Source organism: Macrobrachium rosenbergii, chromosome 45, assembly GCF_040412425.1.
Source record: "Macrobrachium rosenbergii isolate ZJJX-2024 chromosome 45, ASM4041242v1, whole genome shotgun sequence".
Lineage (NCBI taxonomy): Eukaryota > Metazoa > Arthropoda > Malacostraca > Decapoda > Palaemonidae > Macrobrachium > Macrobrachium rosenbergii.
In genome coordinates this window covers 22935141-22962987 of record NC_089785.1, presented here as the reverse complement: position 1 = coordinate 22962987, position 27847 = coordinate 22935141, and the positions used below count along the sequence as shown (strand labels likewise).

Genomic DNA, 27847 nt, shown 5'->3' with positions numbered 1-27847 from the left:
ACGAATGAGAAGCTTTTGTTGGAATATAGAGGCTGGAGAGTGGCTGGTTTGATGTTAAAGTGGGTATTAGACAAGTGTTGATTAAGGATAGTGAAGAGAAACTGCCAAAACTTGTGAAATGGTTTGAAAGCCTTTGCAAGGAGAGGAAAGTTGAGAGGTGCAATGGATGGTGGAATATATAGTGGAACCAATAGAAGCTGCTGATTTATTTCAATATGTAGGAGTGAATATTAATAGTCTAGAGAAGGCAGAAGGGCATATGCAACAGATTGGGAAGAAACATGGAGTGTCTATGGAAGCCAAATTTGGATTTATTTGCTTATTACAATATTTGTAAAATAATGAAGATTGAAATCTGCAACTAATAAGGATATATATATATATATATATATATATATATATATATATATATATATATATATATATATATATATATATATATGATTTTCTTTACACTGTCCTTATTCAAAGAAAACGTATATAATTACATGTAAAGAAAACGACTTTATGGGTGACGATACTATTATACTATTATAAAAGTATAAAGAAAATTAATATTTATCATTCACAAATATATAATTTATATTTATATTAGTTGATATTGTGTCTCTGAAGTCCATAAGAATTCTGACATGGGATTGAAAACGTTCTTTAAAATGGCGCTCTCATCATAGGCCTAAACACTATAAAATTCGCTTAGATTTGCAATATTGATATTTGCATAATTCTAGTTGTTGATTGAAAAATATTCGACAGTGGATATTAAAAGATATTATTAGATATTCAAAGGCAAAAAACTTGTGTCGTTTTAATAAACAATCCTTTTCTCAATTGTAGGCTATATTGTATGTTGCCTGTCAACATTTTGAGGGAAAAGTGGATTATATATATATATATATATATATATATATATATATATATATATATATATATATATATATATATATATATATATATATATATATGTGTGTGTTTGAGAGGAATCAAATGAAAAAGTATAAATGCTTATGCGTTGGCCTGTAGGAAAACATTTCGACGTAATGTTCAGATTTCATGAATGTAGAACATATTTGTTATATTGGCGTATACATTCTTTACGTAACAATGAATTACGTGAAACATTTATGACGTACAAGATTCCCCTGGACACGAACCTTGAAGATTATAGTATAGACTTTTACGGAGTCTAGACTTATTGCATTGAGTCTATTGTTTTGTTCAGAATCGGAATCTTTTGCGTAGCAGAATCACAACGAACAAATCTCACTTCACATTTTACTTGCATAAAGATCTTTTCTTTTATAACCTTCAAAAGTACAGCTGAATACTCGTTTCCAAAGCCTATCAAAGGGCGTCTGTCAATCAGTGTGAAAACGGTCACCGGAAGAATTCTTTTCCGTCTGTGAAATTTAGACGCATCATTCTTGGAAAACCATTCAAATAATAGACCTACTACCTGTTATTACGAGTCTCTCTCTCTCTCTCTCTCTCTCTCTCTCTCTCTCTCTCTCTCTCTCTCTCTCTCTCTCCCCGGCGGAATGTAATTTAAACGCTGCTTTATGCCTGCCTTTGACAAAGCTTGTTACGCCGTGTCAATAAACATAATCCGATATTCATATGCGGAGGGCGTGAGTCTATGGCGCTGCCTACCTCTAACACCTAAAATATGGAGAAGAAGAAGATTCGAAAGACACTAAACAATAAGATTGTAGTTCGCTTAGACTGTCTTTTAAGTTTTTAAAAGTAACTGTTCCTTTCATACTTTAATTTTCTCGTTTTGGATGATAATGTACGCTAAATCCTTGCATTATTTTAAGTAAAACTAAACTTAATCTCATCAGTCAATCAGTCAGTCTGAAAACGGTAAAAAAAAATGGAGTATATTCCTTAATGTTTATTTATTGACAAACATATACATCCTTGTACTTACAGTGAGCAAAAAAAGTAAAGCAATATAAAAATTATACCAGGTATTTACACCAAGTGTCTCTCCCGTAGACGCAACACTTTCCTAGCAAACATTATCTCACTTTCTCACTCTTAGAGCAGAGTGAAGGAGAGATTTTAGAGTACTTATAATCTTATTCATTCATTTATCAAGTTATTCAGATATTTCACCGATATTCGTGAGATCTAGCAACGTATAGTCGTAGGAAACGTTGACATAGCGTAACAGAAGTTGCAGCTTATCGTATTTGAATTTTGACCCTTCTGGATGCTAGACCGATGAGGATAATAGTGATTTTACGTTAGCGTCATCTTCTTCTTCTAATTTCGGACAGATTTACGCTTCAGAAGATGGCATCGTGTCGAGGGGAATACCATCTTCCATGTTTTTGTTGTTGCAACGGAATTCCAGAAACTCCTGCCCTTCGGAGTGACTGGTGAACGATCCGGTAGACATGTCTAGGGAGTCGGCGTTGTCCAAGTAATAATGGCGCTGGCCGCGTCTTCTCGACCTGAGAAAATAAAAAAAAGATGAAAGATTGTGTTAATTCTAGTATCTTTTTTACATTATTTTTGGTTTTTATATTATCACATGAAAGTACGATTATTCAGCTTCAAAGGAACGATAAATTAAATGCCCTACTTTCAAAATTAAGTTGACGTAGACCAATTAATGGAAAATTTTGCTAAACACAAATCCTGTCATTTTGGTGTACCATGAATATTGGATGAGCTATTCTTTTTATATAAAAGAGATTGCTAATATATATATATATATATATATATATATATATATATATATATATATATATATATATATATATATATATATATATATATGTGTGTGTGTGTGTGTGTGTGTGTGTGTGTGTGTGTATGTGTATCTTTCATCTTTTAGTGTTTTAACAACTTATAATCCACGCCCTTTTTTGTCCTTAACTCTAGACCTATAGCTGATTGATTCATATAGTTTTAACAACTTATCAAAGACCTTTTGGTATCGCTGATGTATATGGTCCTGACCCTGTAGACCTTTTTCAGTTTGATCACACCTGCGATCAGCGCCACGACCAATAGAGAGGTGGTCACCACGCTTGCGATGGTCAGTGCGTTCTTCTTCTTCTTCACGTTTTCCTGTTCGGGAGACAAGGCGGTGGTTTTAGAATTCCGGGTTACGAAGTTAAGAAGATGAGAAGAATCGTTAAGACTTTTTGTGAATTATGTGTGAAGGCTTTTTGTGTATTCTCTCTCTCTCTCTCTCTCTCTCTCTCTCTCTCTCTCTCATACTGTATTAAAATTGTCTGAAAACTCTTTATTTCTCTCCACAAATGTTTAAATTGTCTTGATTCCTGGCCAAGTCCAGAGGTCCACACTTCTACACCTTCTTAAGCCTACGGACAAGCCTCTGGGCAACGCCATGCGCTGGCATAAGACCTACCAACCGGTTAACCTCAGCCTAATATGATATCTTTTGATGATAATTTCACATATATTGACTTATTATCTATTACACAATTTCTCTCTGTGAAGTTCATGTCCTCCATTGAAGCTTATATGGTAAAGAGTTTACGTGAGAGAGAGAGAGAGAGAGAGAGAGAGAGAGAGAGAGAGAGAGAGAGAGAGAGAGAGAGAGAGAGAGAGATTCTGTGTATGTGACCGGCAATGGTGCCGGTTAGATTATCCACGGCAAAGGAGAGTCTCCTAACCTTGATATTTTGACAGAGAACAAACACAGAGGAAGCAGAATTGAAGAGCGAAAACCTTGGCAGCGCACTTGTCTCACGTATATGGACTTGGCCTGGGTGAGAGAGAGAGAGAGTATAGTGGTACATAGCAGACAGAGATCTTAGGCGACCACTGACTTATGAAAGAGAGAGAGAGAGAGATTTTAGGCGACCACTGACTTATGAAGAGAGAGAGAGAGATTTTAGGCGACCACTGACTTATGAAGAGAGAGAGAGAGAGAGAGAGAGATTTTAGGCGACCACTGACTTATGATGGAAAAGAGAGAGAGAGAGAGAGATTTTAGGCGACCACTGACTTATGATGGAAAAGAGAGAGAGAGAGAGAGAGATTTTAGGCGACCACTGACTTATGAAGAGAGAGAGAGAGAGAGATATTTTAGGCGACCGCTGACTTATGAAAAGAGAGAGAGAGAGAGAGTGTTTGAGTAGTCACTAATGTCAGAGATCAGTAATTTTTAAGGAAGGCAACCTTGTGTCCATCAACTTCAAGCTAATTTTCCTATTATGGTATAATGATTGTTGCCTTAAAAAATGGCCAATGGACTTCTCAGACATTAACTTACCTTTATCACCTCAATACTCTTCTCCACGTCGTAATTTGCACTGATGGCGTCATCCTCCACTCGGCCGGCTGTCTCTATAACCGCAAATATCTCTCCGATGCCATATTGCAACACCGTTCCAGGATTCATGTGTCCATCTTCAATCAACATGTCGAGGACTGTAGCGTGGTCTTCAATGTTGCTTGCAAAAGTCACATTTAACGAGTCATTCACCACTTGAACCACCAACTCATCAATCGCATCGACCCTGCAGCTAACGTGTTGAAGCCAGTCGCTGGAGTTCCCCGACTGGTTGAAGAAGGCGCAAGGATTGTCATCCGCGGTGTCCAAAAGTGCCTGTCGTCTCCTTCTGTTAGACTGTGACCCACCTTCAGATCTACCTCCTTTGCCACTCCTAGTTTCCTTGTTCGACATCCGCTCTCTCTGAGGAGGCGCTCGCGAAGTTGCCGGAGTGGACGGCGAAGTTGTAACGGCATCTTCTGTAGGGCCAGAGTCATAGTCAGGTGATTCTTGAGAAGTAATCTCAGAGTCAGTCGTGGTGTGCTCTGAAGCAGAGGGCTGGGCAAGTGTAGAACTCTCTGTAGATGGTGTAGATGTGTCTGGAGAAAGTGTTGGGACAGCTGTTTGTGAAGGAGTAGTATCAGGTAACTCAGCATCATGTGGGGAAGAGCCAGGTTGAGCTGAAATATCAGACATAGTCTGTTGGTTAAGAGTAATATCAGAAAGAGACTGAGTCAGAAGTCTGGGAGTAGTGTTGGGTGTCAGTGAAGAAGCAGATTCTTCAGGGCTATGATCAGACACAAGTGAGAAAGGTGTGGGAGTAGCGTGTGAACTAGGCGTAACAGGTGGGGTTGCCGGTTGACTGGTCATGTTTGGAGAAGTTGCGTCGGAAGGGGTTGTAGTGGTTGGTTTACCAGCTGAGTTTGTGGAAGCCGCATTAAGGAAAGTAGCAGATGAAGCTGGAATAGCTGAGTGACTGACTGTAGAAAATACATCATACACAGGTGGAGTAGTTGCATCTGCGAGGTAGTGGCTAGCAGTAGCGTCAGGTGGATGTGGAGTTGTTGACTGAATGGTGGAATTTGTGAGAGGCTCAAACTCCAGCAGAGTAGTTGGAATCTCAGTGAAGGTTGCAGATGTATCATCAGATGGAGTTTTAGCTGGGTGACTAGTGGAGTTTGTAAAAGTAGCATCAGATGGAGTTGGAGTAGATGCATCATCAGGTGGAGTTGTAGGTGTAGAATGATGTGAAAACGTTGAGGAAATAGCATCAAATACTTCTGGAATAGTTGAGTGACTTGTGGGGTTTTCAGAAGAAGCATCAAATACAAGCGGAGTACTTGTTTGTGCCATGGAGTATGTAGAAGTATTATCAGATGAAACTAGAGTAGCTGAGTGACTGACAGGACTTGCTGGAGTATCATCTGATTGAATTAGAGTAATGGGGTGATTGGAGGAACTTGCAGAAGTGTCATCATCAGATGAAGTTAAAATAGTTGGATGACTGGTGATGTTTGCAGAAAGATTAGAAGGAGTTAAGGTAGTTGGATGACTAGTGGAGTTGAAACTTGTATCATCCGATGGAGTTGGAGTAACTGGGTACTTTGCAGTGCTTGTTAAAGTTTCATCAGACGGGGTTGGAGTAGATGAGTGAGTGGACGTGTTAGAAGAGTCATCTTCTGACGGAGTCGTCGCGGCTGATGGAACGGTGAAACTTGTAGAGTTATCATCAGTTGGAACTGGAGTAGCTTGGTAAGTGGCAGAACTAGCAGAAATTTCACCAGACAGCATTGGAGAAGGATGACTGCTTGAGTTTTGAGAAGTATCATCAGATGGCGTTGGAGTAAATGGGTGAATGTAGGAACTTTTATAAGTATCATGAGGTGTAGTCTTTGGGTGACTAATAGTGCTGATAGAAGTGTCATCAGATAGGGTTGGAGAAGTTGGGTGACTGGTTGAGTTTGTATAATCATCATCAAATGGAGATGGAGTGGTATAGTCACTGGTGGAGCTTATGGAACTATCATCAGATGAAATTGGAGTAGTTGAATGAATGGTTGAGGTTGTAGAATTATCATCAGATGGAGTTGTAGTTTGGTGAGTGGTTGAGTTTGTATAATCATCATCAAATAGGGCTGGAGTAGTTTCATTACTGGTTGAGTTTGTAGAAGTATCATCAATTAGAGTTGCAGTAGTTGGATGACTGGTTGAGCTTGTAGAAGTATCATTGATTGGAGTTGCAGTAGATGGATGACTGGTTGAGCTTGTGGAAGCATCATCAATTGGAGTTGCAATAGTTGGTTGACTGGTTGAACTTGTGAAAGTATCATCACTTGGAGTTGCAATAGTTGGATGACTGGTTGAGCTTGTAGTAGTATCATCAACTGGAGTTGCAATAGTTGGATGACTGGTTGAGCTTATAGTAGTATCATCAATTGGAGTTGCAATAGTTGGATGACTGGTTGAGCTTATAGTAGTATCATCAATTGGAGTTGCAATAGTTGGATGACTGGTTGAGCTTATAGTAGTATCATCAATTGGAGTTGCAATAGTTGGATGACTGGTTGAGCTTGTAGTAGTATCATCAATTGGAGTTGCAATAGTTGGATGACTGGTTGAGCTTGTAGTAGTATCATCAATTGGAGTTGCAATAGTTGGATGACTGGTTGAGCTTATAGTAGTATCATCAATTGGAGTTGCAATAGTTGGATGACTGGTTGAGCTTGTAGTAGTATCATCAATTGAGTTGCAATAGTTGGATGACTGGTTGAGCTTATAGTAGTATCATCAATTGGAGTTGCAATAGTTGGATGACTGGTTGAGCTTGTAGTAGTATCATCAATTGGAGTTGCAATAGTTGGATGACTGGTTGAGCTTATAGTAGTATCATCAATTGGAGTTGCAATAGTTGGATGACTGGTTGAGCTTGTAGTAGTATCATCAATTGGAGTTGCAATAGTTGGATGACTGGTTGAGCTTGTAGTAGTATCATCAATTGGAGTTGCAATAGTTGGATGACTGGTTGAGCTTGTAGTAGTATCATCAATTGGAGTTGCAATAGTTGGATGACTGGTTGGGCTTGTAGTAGTATCATCAATTGGGGTTGCAGTAGTTGGATGACTGGTTGAGCTTGTAGTAGTATCATCAATTGGAGTTGCAATAGTTGGATGACTGGTTGAGCTTGTAGTAGTATCATCAATTGGAGTTGCAATAGTTGGATGACTGGTTGAGTTTATAGAAGCATCATCAATTGGAGTTGCAATAGTTGGATGACTGGTTGAGTTTATAGAAGCATCATCAATTGGAGTTGCGATAGTTGGATGACTGGTTGAGTTTATAGAAGCATCATCAATTGGAGTTGCGATAGTTGGATGACTAGTTGAGTTTATAGAAGCATCATCAATTGGAGTTGCGATAGTTGGATGACTGGTTGAGTTTATAGAAGCATCATCAATTGGAGTTGCAATAGTTGGATGACTGGTTGAGCTTGTGGAAGCATCTTCAACAGAAGTTGCAATAGCTGGATGACTGGTTGAGCTTGTGGAAGTATCATCAGATGGAGTAGTTGGGTGATTGGTTGAGCCTGTGGAAGTATCATCAATTGGAGTAGTTGAGTGATTGGTTGAATCTCCAGAAGTATATTCAGATGGAGTCAGAGTAGTTTGGTGACTGGTTGAGCTTGTACAGTTATCATCAGGTTGATCTGAAGTTGTTAGGTGACTGGTGGAGCTGGTAGAAGTATCAGATGGAGTTGGAGTAGTTGGTGGACTGGTGTAGCTTGCGTAAATGTCATCAGATGGACTTGAAGTATCCAAGTGACTGGTGGAGTTTATAGAAACATCGTCAGGTGGAGTCCCAGTGGTTTGGTGGCTGGTTGAATCTGTATAGTTATCCTCAGATAGAGTAGGAGTAGTTGGGTGACTGGTTGGACTTGTAGAAATGACATCTGATGGATGTGGGGTGGTTGGGAGACTCACAAGGCTTGTAAGAGTATCATCATATGGAACTTGGGTAGTTGAGTGACTGGCTGAATCTGCAGAAGTATCATCAGATGGAGCTGAAGTAGTTGGGTGACTGGTTGTGCTTGTAGAAGTATCATCAAATGGAGGCAGAGTAGTTGGGTAAGTGGTTGAGCTTGTAGCAGTGTCATCAGGTGGAGTATTAGTAGCTAGGTGAATGGTTTCATCTGTTGGAGTGAGAGTCACTGGCTGACTAGTGGAAATTGTAGAAGTTCCATTAGAAGGAACTGGAGTAGGTGGATGACTGACATAGCTTGTGGAATTATCATCCACTGGAGAAGTTGGGTGAATGGTGAAGACTGTAGAAGTGGTATCAAGTGCAGGTGGAGTAGTTGAGTGAATTGTAGAGCTTGTAGAGGCATTAACAACTGAATCTGGAGTAGTTAGCTGACTGGTGGAGTTTGCAGAAGTAGCGTCAGGCACTGACGGAGTAGTTGGATGAGCTGCAGGATATATGGGAGTGCTCTCGCTCACAGGTGGAGTTGTTAAATGACTGGTGGAATGTGTAGCAACAGTATCAGGTGTGAATGGAGTAGATGGTGGGGTGGCAGGTAGTATAGAAGTATTATCTGCTAAAGGTTCAGTAAATCCTGGAGTTTCAACCAACTCCTGACTGGTAGATACTTCAGACGGCGTTGCGGTGGAACGGTCTCCGCTCGTCTGTGACTCGGAGACCTGCGTTTCCTCGGTCGCAGGGGAGACGCGATACGTCTCCGTCGTTGAGAGAATGATCTCCATAGTTGCGTTGGTTATGTTGAACCTTTCCATGAAGAGCAACTTCAGACTTCTCAAGGAGAGGGCTGCATGATTCAGGGCACTGCTCATGGCCTCCAGATCTGAGAGTCTGCTTCCGTCTGGTAAGAGAAATGGAAGTCAGGTTAAGTATTAAAATTGGCCTCCATCTGTTGAAGGAATTAGAGGTCTAGTTAAAGAACGAAGCTGGATTTGATTGATGTTTACATTATGCATTAACATTATTTCTCTTTTCATTCATTAATACACAGATGTCATGTGTACAAACTCTTGTCTCTCATGAGTGAAAATAAGGAAAAGTAAACTTTTTAAGCCCCATTGCTCTGCTTTCAACTTAGGTAATAAGTTTGTGAAATTGATAGTGACTTGTCTGTAGCGGGTCGTAACCCTAATGAAGAATGGAACTGGACTAGCGATCTCATTCCAAAAGACTATGTTCTGTTTAGAGAATACATAACAGTGGCAAAAGTAAGCTTCAGTAGATTACAGAAAAAACTGTGGGATTTGGAAGCACCATATTATACCCCGTTAATTCAAAAGTACTTCCTTCACTGCATGGAAACAAAGGTATTTGGAGTCTTTAAACCACCAAGGCTGACAGAATCCATTCCCCAAAAGGGTCACCCTCCTACCCAAAAGTTACAGTCCTCTGCAAGGGGATAGTGCGTGACTTAAGCTTCATTGCAGCGTCCCTTTGGTCCCTAGCTGCAACCCCTTGCATTCATTTTACTGTAATTCCGTTCATATTCTCTTTCTTCCAACCTAATTTCTGCTTTCTCCTAAATAATTGTCTCATTATTATTCTTAGTGCTGAATGACTTCATAAGTCCCAGCGGTTGATCTTTGGCTTAAATTTTATATTCCAGTTCCAATTCCAAAAGTTATAGCATTGTCTAGAGGGCTGCAAATGGGTATGTTGATCATCCACCCTCCAATCATCAAACATACCAAATTGCAGCCCTCTAGCCTCCTCAGTAGCTTTTGTTTTATTTAAGGGTAAATTTAGCCATGATCGTGCGTCTGGCAACGATATAGGACAGGCCATAAGCAGACCGTGATCAAAGTTTCATTATACCGAGACCACTGAAAGATAGATCTATTTTCGGCGGCCGTGATTATACGCCGTGCAGAAAACTCGATTGCGTAGAAGAAACTTCTGCGGATTTCTTACATGTTTTATTACAGTTCTCAATATTTATTTGATATTTAAGATCCCAACTCGTTTCATTATTATCAGGAGGTGTTTCAAAGCTTTACAATTGACTTATTTTACGAGTGACGGGAATGTCAGCTAGGGATTAAGTGGTAATAGTAGGAGTATCAGTGGTTTCTGCCGTTGCAACGGCTCCTGTGTGTGTGTGTGTGTGTGTGTGTGTGTGTGTGTGTGTGTGTGAATCGGTCCCTTGTCAGTCTCAGAGAAGGATTACCCCTTTTTGACATGACCTTAGCTCAAGGTCGGGTTATGAGGTCCTTGTGGGAAGCACGTGTAAGGAGGAAGTCCTATTATTATTATTATTATTATTATTATTATTATTATTATTATTATTATTATTATTATTATTATTATTATTATTATTATTATTATGACAAGAGACTGAACCGGGAGTGGTTTCAGACCAAGCCTTGTCACTGCAATTAAATAAGCCCTTAAATGTAATCCTACAATAAGGATGTACCCCAAAAGGAGGCAGGTCATAGGTCACAGAATTCAGGATTCGTGGAATCCTTGGACAGGTCATTAGGTCATAGGATTCATGAAATCCTTGGACAGGTCATATATACAGTATATATATATATATATATATATATATATATATATATATATATATAGAGAGAGAGAGAGAGAGAGAGAGAGAGAGAGAGAGAGAGAGAGAGAGAGAGAGAGAGAGAGAGAGAGAGTCATCTATACTTATTTGCAAGTCTTTCAGGAATGAGGTTGCTAACCCCATGCCTCTTTCTACTTATCTACAACCCACCACAACCAACTAACCACCATATACTTAACTCGGCACTAAAGGAAACAGCTAAGTCATTTCAAATACCTGCCCCTACCAGAGCCTCCCCGTGGGACTGATCTCGTGGTCTGTGTGAGGCAAAAGTGTTAATTTTTGTTATTATTGTAAGACATAGCTTTAGATCCAGACTTTCTTGTCTATAGAAGAAGACTCAGTTTGAGGAGATTAAGCAAATTGGGGAACACAGAGGAAGGCAGGAGCTCCCATTCCCTGGAGTCTGGAGTAAAGGGTGGTTACAGTTGGTAAGAAGCTACACAGATTGGTGAAAGCAATTTGACGATTATTTTACCTGTAAGCGGAAGATCATTCGAAAACCAGCACGAGAGTACGATCAAGAACATGCCTCCTCGAGAGAATAATATCCTTCGCTCCATGGCACCTAATCCTATTCCCGTCTTGAATATTTTCGTAATACGACTTTGTTATAATTCCTCCTTTCACTAAGTACTAGTTACGTCCTTCGCTGGGCCTCGAACGCGCGGGAATCCTCCTCAAATTCTTTTTGAAAAATGGAGGCATGTTTTAGCTGACTCGAGAAACGGAGAGATGTCAGTTTTATACTTTTTTTCTGTTAATTATGAGAAGTTTTCGGAATAAATTGAACGTGGATGATTTTATTGATTTATTGCCACTGGTTTATGTATTAATTTCCATTTTATTCGTATAAAATATAGGCCTGTTTATGAATATATACATATTAACGTCAGAGTCATCGGAATATCTTTAGTACTAATCGCTGGAGTTTCCGTGAGCCAGTCAGACGGGGAAATTGAATTCTTTAGTGCAACGTAAATGAAACAATAGAATTTAACAAATAAACAGCGAAATAAAATTAAAATTGAACTGAAATAATAAAACAAAAACTATAAAAAAAGAAAAATTTCCAGTACGGGGTAGGTTGGAGCGGTCCACCTACGCGCGGCCACCGGGGCAATTGTCCACTGATAATGTCTCCCATTAGACCTTTCAAACAGACTCTCTCTCTCTCTCTCTCTCTCTCTCTCTCTCTCTCTCTCTCTCTCTCTCTCTCTCTCTCTCTCTCTCTCTCTCTCTCTTTCACGCGCGCCTTTGGAAATCGGTCGCGTGGTTTAAACTCTGCTTCTTCTTCTTCTTCTTCTTCTTCTTCTTCTTCTTCTTCTTCTTCTTCTTCTTCTTCTTCTTCTTCTGCAGTTCCTATTGCGTTTATTTCCGGTATTTACTCTCTCTCTCTCTCTCTCTCTCTCTCTCTCTCTCTCTCTCTCTCTCTCTCTCTCTCTCTCTCTCTCTCTCTCTCGAATCGAGGAAGAGAATGCTGTAGGCCTATGCCTCTTGTGATCAAAGATGTATATCATATATTGAATTGTGCACGTGATTGCAAGCAGAATATTGTTGAGGGCACAATTCTCTCTCTCTCTCTCTCTCTCTCTCTCTCTCTCTCTCTCTCTCTCTCTCTCTCTCTCTCAACTCGTAGGCCCATGCCTCTTGCAATCTAAGATCTGAGTTGTGAATTGTGTCCGTTTTGTAAATGTTGCGGGGCACAACTGGGCTCTCTCTCTCTCTCTCTCTCTCTCTCTCTCTCTCTCTCTCTCTCTCTCTCTCTCTCTCTCTCTCTCTCTCTCAGGCCGGTATGATGATGTCATATAACACCAGAAACGAAAACTATAGGTAATCTGAAGCCTGACACGCCGGCGACGACTGTATTCCCAATCCCCCCACCCCCACCCCACCCCTTTCCCCATCGCCCCCTCCCCCCCTCTCTCTCTCTCTTTCCTGCACATTTGTACTAAGCACTGCCTATGACCACATAGCATTAGTTTAATCTAAGTGTTTTTAATTTTTAGTCTAGTAATTTCTAGAACGATGTGTTAAACACTAGAATGATGTGCTGGGTGTAATTAACACTAGAAAGATTTGATGGGTGTAATTAACACTAGAGTGATGTGCTGGGTGTAATTAACACTAGAACGATTTGGTGGCTGTAATTAACATGAAAACATTAAGGAATGCCATTTATTTTTCCTGAGAATATTGTATATGTATGTATGTATATATATATATATATATATATATATATATATATATATATATATATATATATATATTTATATAACTGCAGAGATTGGTGAAAGGGTCCAAACATTTTTGCAGTAGGATGATAATGTACATTAACATGAGCAAGAGGTGGGTTGCGAGATCAAATGGAAATCAGGAAGAAGAAGAAGAAGACATTGAATGTTATTGTGGACACTGGATGTATTAGAAGTGAATTAAATATCTGTAAACACATGCAGTGAATGTGGAGTGTGTGTGTTTGTGTGTATGTGAATAAGATGAACAAACTTAAAACTTGGAGAAAATTGTATGTGCAGTGCTTGAGTCAGAACAAATTCAAAGGACGAGAAATATCGAGATAGTAAGAAAATCTCGCGAAAAGCTTGGCACAGGTGACAAGATAGACCGGAGTGTTTTGAGGTGGTTTGATCATGTCGAGAAAACGGAAGAAAGTAGCTCGGCGAAACAGGATTTTTTATTTTTAAACGGTGTTAGAATGGAAGGGTCTATTATCCAGGGAGGATCAGAGAAATATGCTTTTTTCTGAGGTATTTATGAAAAATTTTTCAGGTGAATTGTCTCTTATAGTACTATTTAAAGTAATTTCTTGAGACACTGTTCAACATTAGGCTTTTTTCTAAAACGGTGGATGGCTCAAGAGAACCTAACATATCCTTGGTAATTGCCACATTCATACTTCAAATGCTGAATTGAGGGTGGACTCTCAGCCACGGCCTGGTGGTGGCCTGTGTTGTTGGCACCTGTAGCGGTGCCAGACGGCCATGGCTAACTTGAACCTTAAATAAAGTAAAAAATACTGAGGCTATGAGACTAAAGGGCTGCAATTTGGTATGTTTTATGATTGGGGGTTAGATGATCAACACACCAATTTGCAGCCCTCTAGCCTCAGTAGCTTTTAAGATCTGAGGGCAGACAAATAGCCATCTCAATAGTTTTCTTTTACGGAAAACTAAAAACAGACATTTCAGTTAGTCAGTGCCCCCTGAATTATAAACCAGATACGTGAAAAGTTTAACATTGAAGAAGAGAAACTGTATAATGCAGAGATGAAAATATGAAAGTGATAATCATTGAACCACGTTGCAGATCATATAATACTGTACGTAGTGGAAGGGGGACATGACAATGTAAGCCTGTGACCTCATTGAACCCCGGATTAGATTCTCGCCCGGATAATTTGACCAGGTGGTATAATAATCTGGCCTGTTCAATTTAAGTCCATTTGGCATAGACGTCGAGACTGGAAAACTTTTAACCATGATTTAAAACTAGTTTCATTCTTACTTGTTAGTGGGAGACTAAACGTAATGGAGTATTCTTTGGGGTTATATTTTAGGGGATTTAGTTATTTTTTAATGGTAAAAGCAAGTAAAATGACGCCGATGAAACCCATTTCGTTTTAGAAGTCAATATGCCGTGCTTTGTCTTAGGCATAAAGCTGGCTTATTCTGTAGTAAGAATTTAAGAAACTAACAGTCCTAAGGCACTACAGTCTAGAGAATTAATCAAGGCGTGTTATCTCTGTCAAATACAGATATCTAATCTTAAATTAATAAAAAAAACTAGAGGTTTTAAAAGTGAATGAACAATATAAAACAACATTAAAACGACAAACATGGACGAACTCGCCATAACTCTTCTCATGAACGATGCCTGTTTTCTCTGCCAGATAGTTCGTAATATTTTAATCAGTAATTCCTATTACCTCTGTTAAATAGACTCCCATAATCTTGTCAAATTAATAATATAAGAACTAGAGGATATAATATAAAACAAAAGAGATTGGGCAAAGAAAGTCACAAAGACGAACCCGCCCAACCAAAAGTAAACAAACATTTTTTTTAGGGAAGAAGAAGAAGAGTTTTGTGTTCGTTTGAAGTGGGAATTTCGTATTTGGGCACCGATCTAACCAACATTTATCGCCCCCTAATTCGTTTGCGGGTTTAGATGAGCTTGCTTCTGCACTTCACATAAGGAGGAACACGTAAGAAGATTGCATTTACTTAATTAAATCAAATTTGGGCGTTTGTTTAATATATTTAAATAAGGAAATAAGACGCACCTTACGCCAACCCTGTAATGGATGCCCTCCGCCAAGCGTCGTCATATTACGTCATTTTAATCAAGAAGTTATTCGTTTAGACTGACTTATTTAGGGTTAAAATGAAGTAGAGATATTATTCTATCATTATTTAGTAGTATACTTTAAGTTAGTAATATTTTGGCAGCTTAGCGAGGTTAAACTTTGCCTGACTTAGGCCATTATCCCGTAACCTATTGTCGATTGCTTAGGTAAATCAACGTTAGTGCTTAGACTGGCCATTTTAATATATCTAATGGGTATGTTTTTCCCTAACCTGTTTTCCTGGTTAGGCTAATATTTTAGTAGTCTAATAGGCCTATCTAACCTATTAGCCTAAGTAGGCTACGCTACTGGTAGCGTTAGTAATGGGCTAGATTATGCATAGTGTAAACTGCAATGGAAAAACTGTTTAGAAGCTGAACTGTCCAAATATATATACACATTTACATAGACATTATTCTAGTAAAAAATATAAATATATACAATATATTTTTTTTATACCCAAGTAATTTGTAGATTATTAGTGTACGATACCCTACAGAAAGTAATTCTTGTAGCCCTAGGCTAGGCAGACTTAGCATAGCCAAGTCTTTGTTTTTAATTTTAGGCTAGGCTACAGGTTAGCCTATAGGTCAGGCTAACTAATAATTCCTCTTACTGAGGAATTGTATTTATTTTTACAGTTGCTTGTGCATTTTGCACAGTCATTAGTGGAGCAAGTTATTTATGGTTTTCTTGTAACTATATCCCACTAATTACACTAGCCTATTTAGAAGGAACCTCAGAAGAATTAACTAATAGACTTCAAACAACTGCCACAAACAATTGTGGCAAAATATATTCCCAAAGTTTAAACCCTAGAGTAACAGTGGGAAAAATATAGGCACCATGTCTGCCAAACAAATGATAAAACACCACTTATGATGATTCATCACAACCTAACCTTACCTAGGCTGTAATCAAGTATCTTAGTTGGCCATGGTACTGTGCCAACCAAGGTTCCAGGCTTTCCTCAATATAACATTAATTTTTAGTGACGTGTTCTACCTCATTGGTAGAATATTATGTTTCACTTGTTTAATAACTGTAAAGCTTTATGATTAAATGCGCACTCTTTAAGTTGCAGGAGAAATGGCTTTTGCTTGCAAGCGGGCATCTTTTTTGGACGACATCGATGTACCAGCAGAATTAAACGATGACGTTTTTGTTATGCAAGGAGTATGTGGAAAGAAAGGTATTAAAGGGCTGTGTTTAATAGATTTATTTTGTGTTTTTATTTCTATCATATATTGAGTAACTGGTTATATTTTGAATATTGGACAGCTTTTAGTAGGTCATATTTAAGTGTTCGAGCTGAAATTCTATGGCACGATATATTTTTTCCGTATCGTCTTGGCAGCTGAACAAGAAAGATTACTTGGTTCCCTTCTGGAAGATGAGTTGAACAGGAGCATTGAGAAGCTGAGAGAACTGGAGAGGAGAGCAGCATGTGACACCATGCGTAAGTAAAGTGAACGTTTTGTTAAAGGTCGTCTCTTTCTAATGGGCTGCCTTTAGTAAACAGGCACCTCTGCAATGTACAGTACTGTGCTATAATTTGTTTTATAATTTTGGCAGCTTGTTTCCAACCCTTCTCTTTGCTAAAGCTGAACTCATTTTGCAGTAGAATGTGTTTTTTCTCCTTCATTTGTGAGTGTACACATACTGTAGTAGATTCCAAATGTTACCTCACGGTGGCAGAAATTGTGTACTTAACTGGATGTCATTTCAAGATATCAGTATTAATCCCTGTGACACCAAAGCAGTTCTTGAACACCTTTGCATTTGTCAGTAAACTGGGCATCTGATAAATTTACTGTTTAAATGCGTGCTGGTTTTATGAATGGCATGCATATGTTACCTTTGACCGTGAATGAGCGTCCAGTGCCTGATTACACATGCTCATGATACTTGACTACATTTTGGAGAATATTGTTATATTCCTTCTAATATATTGATTGATTGGAACTGGAAGTATTTCTATATGAAGTTTTAGCAAATATGGTATCTTGTAAATATATTTATGGGGCTGTCACAACCTTAGGAGTGACAGTTCTGCTTTGATTACCTCCCAGGAATGTGCTTGCCACAGTACCTTGACCCTAAGGGCACCTTTTTTTTTTTGTAATATCTATAAACTCAATTGCTGGGCACAGAGACTGGCTTGGGCTTGGTTTAACTGCTCAACACAGCATCTCGGCTCTGAAATTCTGTCATTCTTCAGTTGTCTGTTACTGATAAAGGCAACTCTTTATATTTCTGGTCATTTACTGTTCTAGATACAACAGAGATTTCATCCATAATTCAGATCAAAATCTCCAGGTTTATAGGTTTTCTTTTACTGTGTCTCCATTCATATTCTCTCTTCCATCTTGCTATCCACCCTCTCCTAACACTTGTTTCATAGTGCAATTGCGAGGTTTTCCTCCTGTTACACCTTTCAAGGCTACCTGCTCTCAGTTTCCCTTTCAGCACTGAATGACCTCATAGGTCCAATTGCTTGGCCTTTGGCCCAAAGTCTATATTCCATTCCAAGTTTATTGGCTGTCTCTGATCGTGTTGTAGCAAGAGCGATGGACATATTAGTTAACCAATATTATCTAAGTACTCTTGTTTAAAAAACGGTGAGGCCAGAGTTCTCTGTCATCTGGGATGTGAAAGAATGTGATGGTATAAATAGAGAAATGTCTTACTAATGCTAACCTCCATTCCATGAAGAAAACAAATGAGAAATTTTAAGGAAGTATAGCATTTTTAAAGTCTAGATTAACAGTCACCATTTGGATGAGAAATCTCACATATTTTAATTACTAGAATTTTCCTGAAAGTTGGCAACAAAGTAATTTAAATATTTGTTGAAAGCATCTCTTTATAATAATTTGGAAACTATATTATAAGAAATAACTAACCCTCGTGTATAGTGCTTATTTAGGGATTTGTGATAATCAAGAGCCAATGCGATTCCATTCATTACCCTTGTTGGTATTCCGCTTTAGAGGGTTGAGTTGTGCATGTGACATGTCTATATAGGCTATCATGTGTCAGGAAAAATATGTCTTTCTTCTTTGCAGGACTTGCACAGCTGCTTAGTGGTGATGATAATCCAAACAGCTCCCTTGGTACTGAAGAAGAATTACTAGAAGACATCGAAAAGCCTATCTTGAATTCCAGCGAATCATCCTCAGCAGAGCTTGTCTCCATCTCAACTGGATCGCCGAGTCCTGTGAAGCATTATTCAAGTTTTTGGGTAAGCTGTTTTCTACAATGTTAATGATTGTACATCAAGAATAACTGGCTTGCTTTTTGGCTCAACTTTGAACTGTTGTTTGTCATGTACGTGAGAGATATGAGGAAGGTCAGGGAACGCATCACTAGGAAGGTTGGATTTAGAGAGAAGTTAGTTTGGGTAGTATGAGGTTGAGTGGTGGTCTGAGCCAGGTACTGGCAGCTGTATCTGAAGTACTTTTCATCATACAAGTCCAAATGGAATAGTGGATAGGATAAAATGGTGTCGATTCTGTTGTCAGATTTGCTTAGGCTAAGGAAAAACATTGCAAAGAGACAAGTCTGATTTTGGACTCTGTCCAGTCTTAAAATCTCCTGCCTCCCTAAGATGGCAGATTCTCGGAAGGTAATTGGTGCCTGGTTAACTTAACACATGGAAAAGTTCACCGTGTCATTGTCTTGTTAGTGGCTCTGCATTTTCTCTATTTTATATTATTTACATTCTTTTATGCAGGATTTAACTACTGAAGCTCATAGCTTTTCTCTGCCTGTTCCATGTGTGTGATCAGTATAGTTTGTGTGGATATCCTTGATATTTTTAATTACATTTGTTGTTTTGTATACCACACTTAACATTGACACATCAGTTTGATTAATGTAACTTATATCAAGTTGCCACTTGGATGGACATGTTTATTTGTTCTCTTGCCCGATCATTTAGTAATTCAGTGTCTTCACAAACACTGCATCCACTGAGATGTTTTGGGGTTATGAAACCAAATGCACATTTATTTTTTCTTCTGCAGGAAGGGATACAAAACTCTAGTTTGCATGGTCCAGTTAAGAAGGCGACAAGTGGCGTTGGCGACTCAAACGTTCGTTCTTCCGTTTCACCTGGTAAGAAGTGTGGTGATATGATTTTAGTTTGCTTATCACACTTGACATTATACTTGTGTCTTTGGGAAAACATTGGCGAGTGCATTAGTTTTACCTCCCTCAGGGGGAGACCAGCCACCAATTATAGGAAACGGCACACTGTGATGTGTACTCTATTTAATAAAGGTTCCTTGCTGTATCCCTATGACTGTTCCCTTTGGTCTCTTCCTACTTAGCTGTCCAACTCCTTGAACTTTGATTAAATTTTTATTTTTGCTATTTTAAGAAGAAATCCTTTTGGCAAACCATATAAGAGTCTAGACAAGTGACTCCATTTTTTTGTTACATTATAGTAAATGGTGATGAGAGGATTTTATTATAGTTTGAGAGCAAATTTCAAGGGATGAAGATTAACAAAGAGGATTTTATTTCCAGTTGTAATTAGGATGGGAGGTTGCTAAGTCATCCTGTTTCTCATGCCACAGCAGTGAAAGTTATGGCATCCTATGACTGTGTGCAAGTGCAAATATTTGGGCACTCTTGCTGGTAAAAGGAGTAACAAATGCCATTACAGGCAGTCCTCAGTTATCGGCGGTCCAGTTATATAGTGCTTGTCTAGTGACGGGAATCTGCGATTTTTAGCACCGATTTCCGCTTGTCGACACCAATAATCGGGTATTGGCACTGATACATATCTAACAGAGGCGCCAATTTCTGGTTATCGGCGTTGATAAGTGCTGAAAACTGGTGATTTTCGGTTATTGGCGGTTTTCGCTAATCGTCACGCCCTCGGAATGGAACCTTTGCCGATAGGCAGTGACTGCCTGTACTTTTTATTACTGGAAATATGGATACATTTTTATTCATTTGCAGGTGTTTCATACATACGACAACGAAGAAAATTCTGTAAGTTGTATCTTTTAGGGGGGTAGTGCTGATAGTCCACCTCACGTGATGCACTGTAGGCATTACTACAGGGTCTTTGCAGCATCCCTTCGGCCCCTAGCTGCAACCTTTTTCATTCCTTTCACTGTACCTCCGTTCATATTCTTTCTTCCGTCTGACTTTTCTCCCTCTGTAACAATTGTTTCATAGTGCAACTGCAAGGTTTTCCTCCTGGTACACCATTCAAACCTTTTTACTGTCAATTTCCCCCTCAGCGCTAAATGGCCTCATAGGTCCCTACGCTTAGCCTCTGGCCCAATTTCTATATATTATGTTCTGTTCTGTAAGCTGTAAGCTTTAGTTATCTTTAGTTATCTTGCTATTGAAGTACCTGGATCCACCTCCAAATCTGAGTATCCTGGGTAATCCAACCAGAAGCCTAGTTTGGTAATGGCAGACATCAACTCAATACATATATCCAGAAATGAATAAACGGCTCGTGCAGACAACTTGAGAATTATAATAATAACTCGTAGACAGACTTAGTTGTAGCTGTGAAGATCTCTAATGTTTTTTCTTTTGTTAGATTTACATTTAAATGATTTTTTCTTAATTACAGAATTACCCATCCCTGTGACCAGTAAAGAGGGTTTAATGGATGATAGGGAAGCTCCTGCTTCGAATTCCAGTGGACCAGATTGCGCGGAACTTGTCTCATTCCCAACTGGATCACCAACCCCTGTTAAACAACGGTCACGTCTAAGGGTCGGTTTGCCTTTGTGATGTCTAAGAAATGAAATGTATTTGTATTTGTATGGAAGATTAGCATCTTTCTGTAATTTACAACGTTGTGTGGGTTGAAGGCCCCTTAAAAGAAAGTAGAAAATGCAAGGAATGCCTACTTTTACAGTTTCTTTTGTGGGGTCTTCATATGCTTTACACAATGCTTATGTTCCTAACGATGTCAACATACTTAAAGATGTTTTATATCACTGTGATAGTTCTGGATTACAGGTTTCAGTTATTAAAACATGCACAAGTCGATACTTTTAATGAAAAAATCAGTAAAGTAGAAGAAAAATGTGTAAAGTAACACTTGAGAATTATAGAATAGATACAGTTTAATATAAATGATATAAATTATGTGTCATTAATAGCCATCAAGCCTGTAGGATAAGGGGTATTTGAAAAGGAAGTAATATATGAATCTCATGAGATATTTCCTCAGTATAATATATTGAACTTTGAAAAAAGAAGGAATTCTGAAAAATGACTTACGCAATACTGTTATTTTTATGCTAAATATGACTGCTGGGTTTTAGGAAAGTCTTCATCTCATGAGGAAGCTCGAAGGGAAGTCTGTACGGTCAGGAACTAAAGGGAACAGACAAAAACAAAGAGAGAAAGCACTGTGCTTGGCACACCAAGAAGGGATGCTGAAAGGAACACTTAGTGTAGCCGACAGTGAGCCAGTAAAAGAGGGGAGGAAGGTTGTGGTAATACCACGATTTTTGTAAAACTACCAGTTGTTTGAAACTTGCAAGCAACAAGGGTATGGGATCTTGGCATTCCTACCTCTTGAAAGTTTCGTGGAATTCTATCACCTGTTGATAGCCTCATGCTTCTAGAATCAATTGAAAGCAGCTAATCTCAAGCGCAGTACTCTTATTGTATCTGAGATACCATACCTTTTTATTTAGACAAGAAAATGCATCTCCTGTCCTGGCAGATTCAGCATTTTGTCAGATTTAATTAGTCAGTAAAGGATTACCATACAGAAAATGAGGAGACAGAGGAAGGTACCTGCAGGAGGTTTCAGCAAAGATTTTGTCTCAGAATCCCAGAAAGATGGCTTGAATTGACAAGCTTTTAAACTTGGGTATTTATAGCCTTAGAATATCTATTATTATTATTATTATTATTATTATTATTATTCAGACGAACCCTATTCATATGGAACAGGCCCACAGGGACCATTGACTTGAAATTCAAGCCCCCCAAAGAATATAGCGTTCATGTGAAAGGAACAACAGAAGGTAATGGGAAATAAAGGAAGAACTCAGTTATTAGAAAAATAGATAAACTAATAAATTGATAAATTAATAGAAATGTAAGTAAAATATCTGGTTTGTTCTTTATCCATGTGATTTTATTTTCTCCATCATGTCAGCTTGTAGGCCCCAGGTCAGTGTAAAACGGCTCAGGTTACATGCCCACAAGCCTACCCGATAGGATTTTGTTTTTCTAGTTAGTCAGTAACAGCTGGAGTCTGCCTTGCGCAAGAAACTCCATTTATGAAAGCTATGGTTTGTATCCTGGGAAAAGTACAAATTACTTTTAAAATTTATTTTCCATATCTTCACAGGACAGAATGAATGGCACAATCACAATCAATCAGTCAGAAACATTTGGAAATGATGATTCAGAATTCCAGGTTCCTGTTACACCCACTGGTAAGCAAGATGATTTGGTGATTTTAACTGATTTCACATTTCACTCCACCATTGTGAAATGTGTAAAAATTGCATAGGTAACTTTTAAGCCTAGAGAAAGTACATCAGATGTTCTTTCCATTTCCCCTGTTTTTTATTTTTGCCTTGATAAAAAGCTTTTTTATTTTGTTAATATTCATTGATGCTTGTCAGTTATTAGATTTTTTATGCAACCCAATTATTTGCCCAGGAATTAAAGTTTTACATTTGGTTAGATGCAAAACAAATGTGTTGAGCTGAAGAAACGGAGATATACCTTGAAATGTGTTTGAGGATTGCATTTATGATACGGCTTTAGAAATTAAGTATATTGCCCGTATCTGTTGATAGTTTTTCCTTTTTGCTTTACTTCACCAGATGTGGCCCAGAAAATCATGCAGCTAAGCTATCCAGTACCACCAAAGCTTGCTCGACTTGTATCAGTGAATGAGGTAAGGATAAACACTGGTAGGTGTATTATTGTATGCACTGAAGAATGTGATTAGTTGGATATTATTATTATTATTGTTGTTGTTATTATTTTGGAAGAAGACCCTCTTTCCAACAAACTTCGTCGAAAATCCTTAGAAGTATTTTAATATTTTGCTCAAAACTTGCTTCCTCCTCCTCGTCTTCCTTCCCAGATTGGATTACACGCTTTGGAACATGCCGCTGGAATTGGCTCCTCCGAAGGTCAGGAGAGATCCCTAGAGAAGATAAGCCCGAAAGAAAAGTCCGCTAACATGACGTCGTCGCCCGTATCGTCTTCTGAACTGCCATCGTTGAGCATTTTGAGTAGGTTTACAGCAGTGATACATTTTCGTTACATGCACTACAGTGAGAATTTTAACGTTTTATTCAAACTTTCATACGTGTATTTGTGTTTAGAATTAGCGGCGATTGAGAAAAAAGGCAGTAGCATCTGCAAGAGGTTTGGTAAGATGTTTGAGGGTCGTGGGCCATTCATGTGAAGGTTAGGATGAATAGGGGAGTGGGTTGGAAACACACCCAAGAGGCTTCTTATCCTCAAATTTAATCTTTGAAAGTCAGAAATCATTGAACTGCAAAGCCAGACGAACGTTTCTTTTCCATACTACCAGACTTTGGAATACGTCTTGAGCTGTCATTTTCCCTAACTCACCTAGTCATTTCACAGTATGCATGGTGGCCGGTAGTAGCAAAACCCAAAGTCAAATTTATGGAGAAACATATCCCAGAGAGTGAAGTCTAAGCTTGTATGAAAAAGAAAAAGACTTACCTATTGATTGTCTGTGTGTCAAGATTACCCGGAAGTAAAATTCTGGATATTCTAGGGTTTGCTTTTCAGGACAAGAATCAAACCACACTCTTGAAAATATCTGAAATTTCACTTTCTGTTTATGTGACAGATTTGGATGAAGTCAGTGATAGCTTGCTGTCTTCATCACTGATGTCATCGCCCGTCAAAAAGCCCAGCGGTGGTCAGCAAGCAGTATTTGTAGAAAATTCAAGGGTACGTCGCTGATTTGGATGCATATCTAAAACTAGAACTGTGCTATAGTCGACAACACGATCAAATACTCTTTATGCATTTGTTGAGCTCATATATATTATGTGGGTGTTTCGTTTTCAGGATGAGTCGGAGGTTGATATTGAAGAAAGAATCAAGAAGTTATGCGAAGGTCTAAAACTGTCGGGAGGTGAATCCACACATAATCCTGAAGCTCCGGGGACCTCTCCACCTTTGTCACCTAGTAGCCGAATGACCTTTGGAGGTGCTTGTACTACACTGAGTAAGTTTTGAAGTTTCGTGTGTGTAGTAATTTAACCCATGCTTAATTAATCAATCAAACGAGTACTTTTTTTTCTTACCATTATTCTTCAGAAATACCATGTCTCCCATTATCACTGGGTTTCTAGGAATTAAATATAATTTTATTTTGTAGAAAACATTACAGACTTAAAATTGATGAGTAACTCCTCAGTTCCGTGTTGATTACACAAAGCATTTTGAATTACAAATCTGTGGGGTGATGCTTTGAAGTCAAGACAGGTTAAGCTGTTGCTGACACCTCGGCATTATACTTTGAAAGGTAAATTTACGATGGATGACAAAAGAAAAACATTGCTGTGCTCTTAAGCGGCCAGAGTAGGATTAGCCACAGGATAGAAATTTGAAAAGGGTAACAGATAAAAGGTATAAGTTGCAGCAAAGCAGTCAGAGAAGCTGGATAGCTTTATAGGTGGGAAGAGACCAGAGGGAATAGATGAGAAGAAAAAAACTATTAAGCAATGCAACTGGGTCTGGTGAGGGATGCCGCAAAGGACCTTTTTATTGCCTACGTTGTTCCTTGGGTGACACACTGTAGGTGGTGCCCTTCTCTCATGAATTTATGTTTTGTAATTAAGCTTTTGTCCCGTCTGATAAGATTCAGGCATATACCTGGAGGTTGACTTTTTATGTATCATTTTTATTACTAAGTGGTTTAACCAACCCACTGAGACATAGTAATTGACCTGTCCATTCTCTCTGTATGCCTAATCGTCTGTACTATATTTATCCGTCCTCTGAAGTTGATTTTAAAATGCTATATGAATAGTTTTCTTTAAGGTCAAGCCTTCAGTCTTATAATACACTGTGTGTAGGTGATATGGGCACATTTTTATACGGTGGATTCAGGGTCATAAGTAGAGGATAGGGGTCAAATAGGAATTTGCCACTAGGAGGAACCATTTCATTTCAAAGGCACCTTGTACTTGAAACTTCTCATATAACTGCTTTATGACAGACAATTGATCCACATTCTTGACTAAATTAATAGTGTTCTTCCCCTATCAGTCCCTTTGTTATTTGTTGTGCTTTCTCAATCAGAATTGTACAATTTGCCTTCTTTATTGTACAGTGTATACTAAGCAGTATATTGCCCTACAATCCATAATGTATTGTACATTGTCACTTTCAAAGTATCTCAAGGAACAGTTCCTCTCACCCATTTCTTTGGAATCTTTCCTTTGTCCACTTATACCTTACAAACCCTGGTCAGCTACTTAATCATGCCATCACAACTGCACTGCAGCATCTTACTTGTTATCCTTTCAATTCCTGGTGTCTCTGTTTTCAGCATGTACCATTATATACATACGCGAACATTTGAGAATGAGGTAATTTGTTTCAGATATGGAGGAGCTGAACGACAGTCTGTTGTTCTCTTTCTGCATGGCGAAATCACCGATTCCTGAGGAAGATTCCAATTTTCTGGTACCAACCCCAGTGGCAGAGTATAAGAAGGTAAGTTATAAATTTGAATGTAGGTTAATGAGTAGTTTCAAAATAGCCTTTGGTTGGAAGGCTGAAGAATAAGGAAAAGTTGCACTGAGGATATTATTGTTGGAACAGAGACTAAGTTTTCATTTGATTGGATAATGAGCGGTGGAAGCAATATGCTTGATTTCATATTTGCCTTTCCTTTGTAATGTTGTAGCTATGAAAAATATTTCTTTAGCAAAAGGTTTGAAATATATGGACACTATAAAAATGAGTGTTGATTGTCTCTTTCAGAAATTATTAAGAGAGCAAAGTGAGGGAAAAAAAAGTGCAAGTGGACACTTCAGCAGCAGATTAGGTACAGAGGGACTTGAGCGTTTATTAAATGAAACTCAGAGCGTTACCAATAAATCGACACTGCTCAGTGACTCGCCCAAAGATCTTGATAACGTGCTTTCAACGGACAAGGTTATTGGCGTCTTAGAGAAGTTAACGGAGGGACCTGACACCACCTTCGTACAGACTTCAGCAAAGCCACTGAATAACACTTTCAACACGGGCGAAAACACAGACGAGGCCTCCAAGAAAGAGGAAGTCAAAATTCAGGCAGTAAACACAACATTTTGCCAAGTGAAAGAAGTTCAAAACGAAACTTTTTGCGCCCAGTCAAATGAACCGGCAAACGTCACTTTTGACTCCAAACCAGCAAAGGTCGCTGACACAACTTTTGGCATAGAAGGGAAAGGGAAAAATGAGACATTTGATAAAGTTACAGAAATGAACCCTGTAACGGACGGTACGGACGCAAACGAAAAGAATTGCGAGAAACTTAACGTGACTTTTGAAAAAGGGGAATATCATATTGCTTCTTTGAACGAGACCATCAGTCTGATGGATGCTGAGGGGGAGGTTTTGCAGTTGATCCTTGATTCTACTCCAGGGAAACCATCTAAAACCAGGCCAGGTGCCGTGTCCACGCCAAAAACTGGTAACGTGCAAGAAGTGCCTGGCAAGAATACAGTAAGTGGTTAAACTGCTCCCATGTTATGCATTTCCCAGGGTAAAAGACTTCAGTTATATACAGTAGCAGTTTATTTTGTTATTTCTAAGAGCATTTTTTTTTTTATTGTGCATATCTTTTTGTTTGTCGGTCCCTTAAAAAATACAGCACCTTTGCCTTCCTATTTTACCCTTTTGTAAAATGTATGTGGTGAATACATCATCCCAAATAGGAAATTGGCTAAGTGTTCTTCTAGTTGCTCCTTGAGTCTTCTGTGTATAACTCCTCTTCTTCTTCGTCTTCAGCTTTGCCCATTTCTATGTGGGATCGCTGTTTCCTGTCGGCCTTCTCCACCTTCCTCTGTCCAGAACATCCTGACTTCTTAAACCTTTCTCTTGCATGACAGCTATTGTATCTTTCCATCTGAATTTTGGCCTATCTCTTCTTCTCCTTCCCTCCACCTCCATCCTCATAACCCTTTTACACACATGATCTCTCTGCATAACATGATCAAACCATGTAGTCTTCTCTCCTGGACCTTCTTGTGATTTCACACATCCATCTCAACATCCTCATTCCTGCCACATCCATTTTCTGTTCTTGAGCCTTCTTTAGTGTGAGTGATCAGGAATTATTTGATTGTTGTTAGCTCGTATTGATTGTGCTGTGCGTTGATGCTGTTGTATATTGCTTCCTCAAGTGTTTTTTTGACTGATTTAAAGCACTGGTACCAAGGTAAGTTGATAATTTGCTTTAAATACTGAATTTAGTCTTGAAAAGTATAGGGACGGTGTGTGTGAATGGATACTGTATATGGTGAGTGGTAGATGGGGAAAACACTTGAAAATTTTAGAAAGGAATAGAAATTGTTTGATTATATCCAATATATTGTCATGTAAGGAAACTAAATCAAATGATTTTGTGCCCTTT

At 38.7% G+C, this 27847-nt stretch overlaps 3 protein-coding genes across 6 annotated transcripts in view; 1 reads left to right on the top strand and 2 right to left on the bottom strand.

Moving 5' to 3' along the window:
* LOC136830014 (mucin-17-like) overlaps positions 1-27847 on the top strand; it is a 76898-nt gene that overhangs the window by 41432 nt on the left and 7619 nt on the right. Inside the window, exons 1-13 of one of the 4 annotated variants that reach the window (XM_067089194.1) lie at positions 14895-15078; positions 16298-16411; positions 16577-16678; positions 18288-18463; positions 19248-19338; positions 20822-20967; positions 22568-22655; positions 23052-23125; positions 23318-23468; positions 24062-24165; positions 24286-24445; positions 25829-25941; positions 26212-26937. In XM_067089194.1, the coding sequence (XP_066945295.1) occupies positions 16309-16411; positions 16577-16678; positions 18288-18463; positions 19248-19338; positions 20822-20967; positions 22568-22655; positions 23052-23125; positions 23318-23468; positions 24062-24165; positions 24286-24445; positions 25829-25941; positions 26212-26937 (2034 nt within the window). In that variant the 5' untranslated portion in view covers positions 14895-15078; positions 16298-16308. Of the gene's footprint in view, positions 1-14894; positions 15079-16297; positions 16412-16576; positions 16679-18287; positions 18464-19247; positions 19339-20821; positions 20968-22567; positions 22656-23051; positions 23126-23317; positions 23469-24061; positions 24166-24285; positions 24446-25828; positions 25942-26211; positions 26938-27847 lie in introns of those variants that run through there. The other 3 variants (XM_067089196.1, XM_067089195.1, XM_067089197.1) reach the window with 3 other exon arrangements.
* On the bottom strand, positions 1846-6891 carry LOC136829968 (uncharacterized). Its single transcript, XM_067089145.1, has 3 exons — positions 6854-6891; positions 4256-6815; positions 1846-1854 (listed from the first exon to the last, which is right to left on the bottom strand). The coding sequence occupies exons 1-3, from the start codon at positions 6889-6891 to the stop codon at positions 1846-1848; spliced, it is 2607 nt and encodes an 868-aa protein (XP_066945246.1).
* LOC136830017 (sialidase-like) lies at positions 1880-11985 on the bottom strand. Its single transcript, XM_067089207.1, has 4 exons — positions 11332-11985; positions 4256-9128; positions 2939-3081; positions 1880-2459 (listed from the first exon to the last, which is right to left on the bottom strand). The coding sequence occupies exons 1-2, from the start codon at positions 11414-11416 to the stop codon at positions 6928-6930; spliced, it is 2286 nt and encodes a 761-aa protein (XP_066945308.1). The 5' UTR covers positions 11417-11985; the 3' UTR covers positions 1880-2459; positions 2939-3081; positions 4256-6927.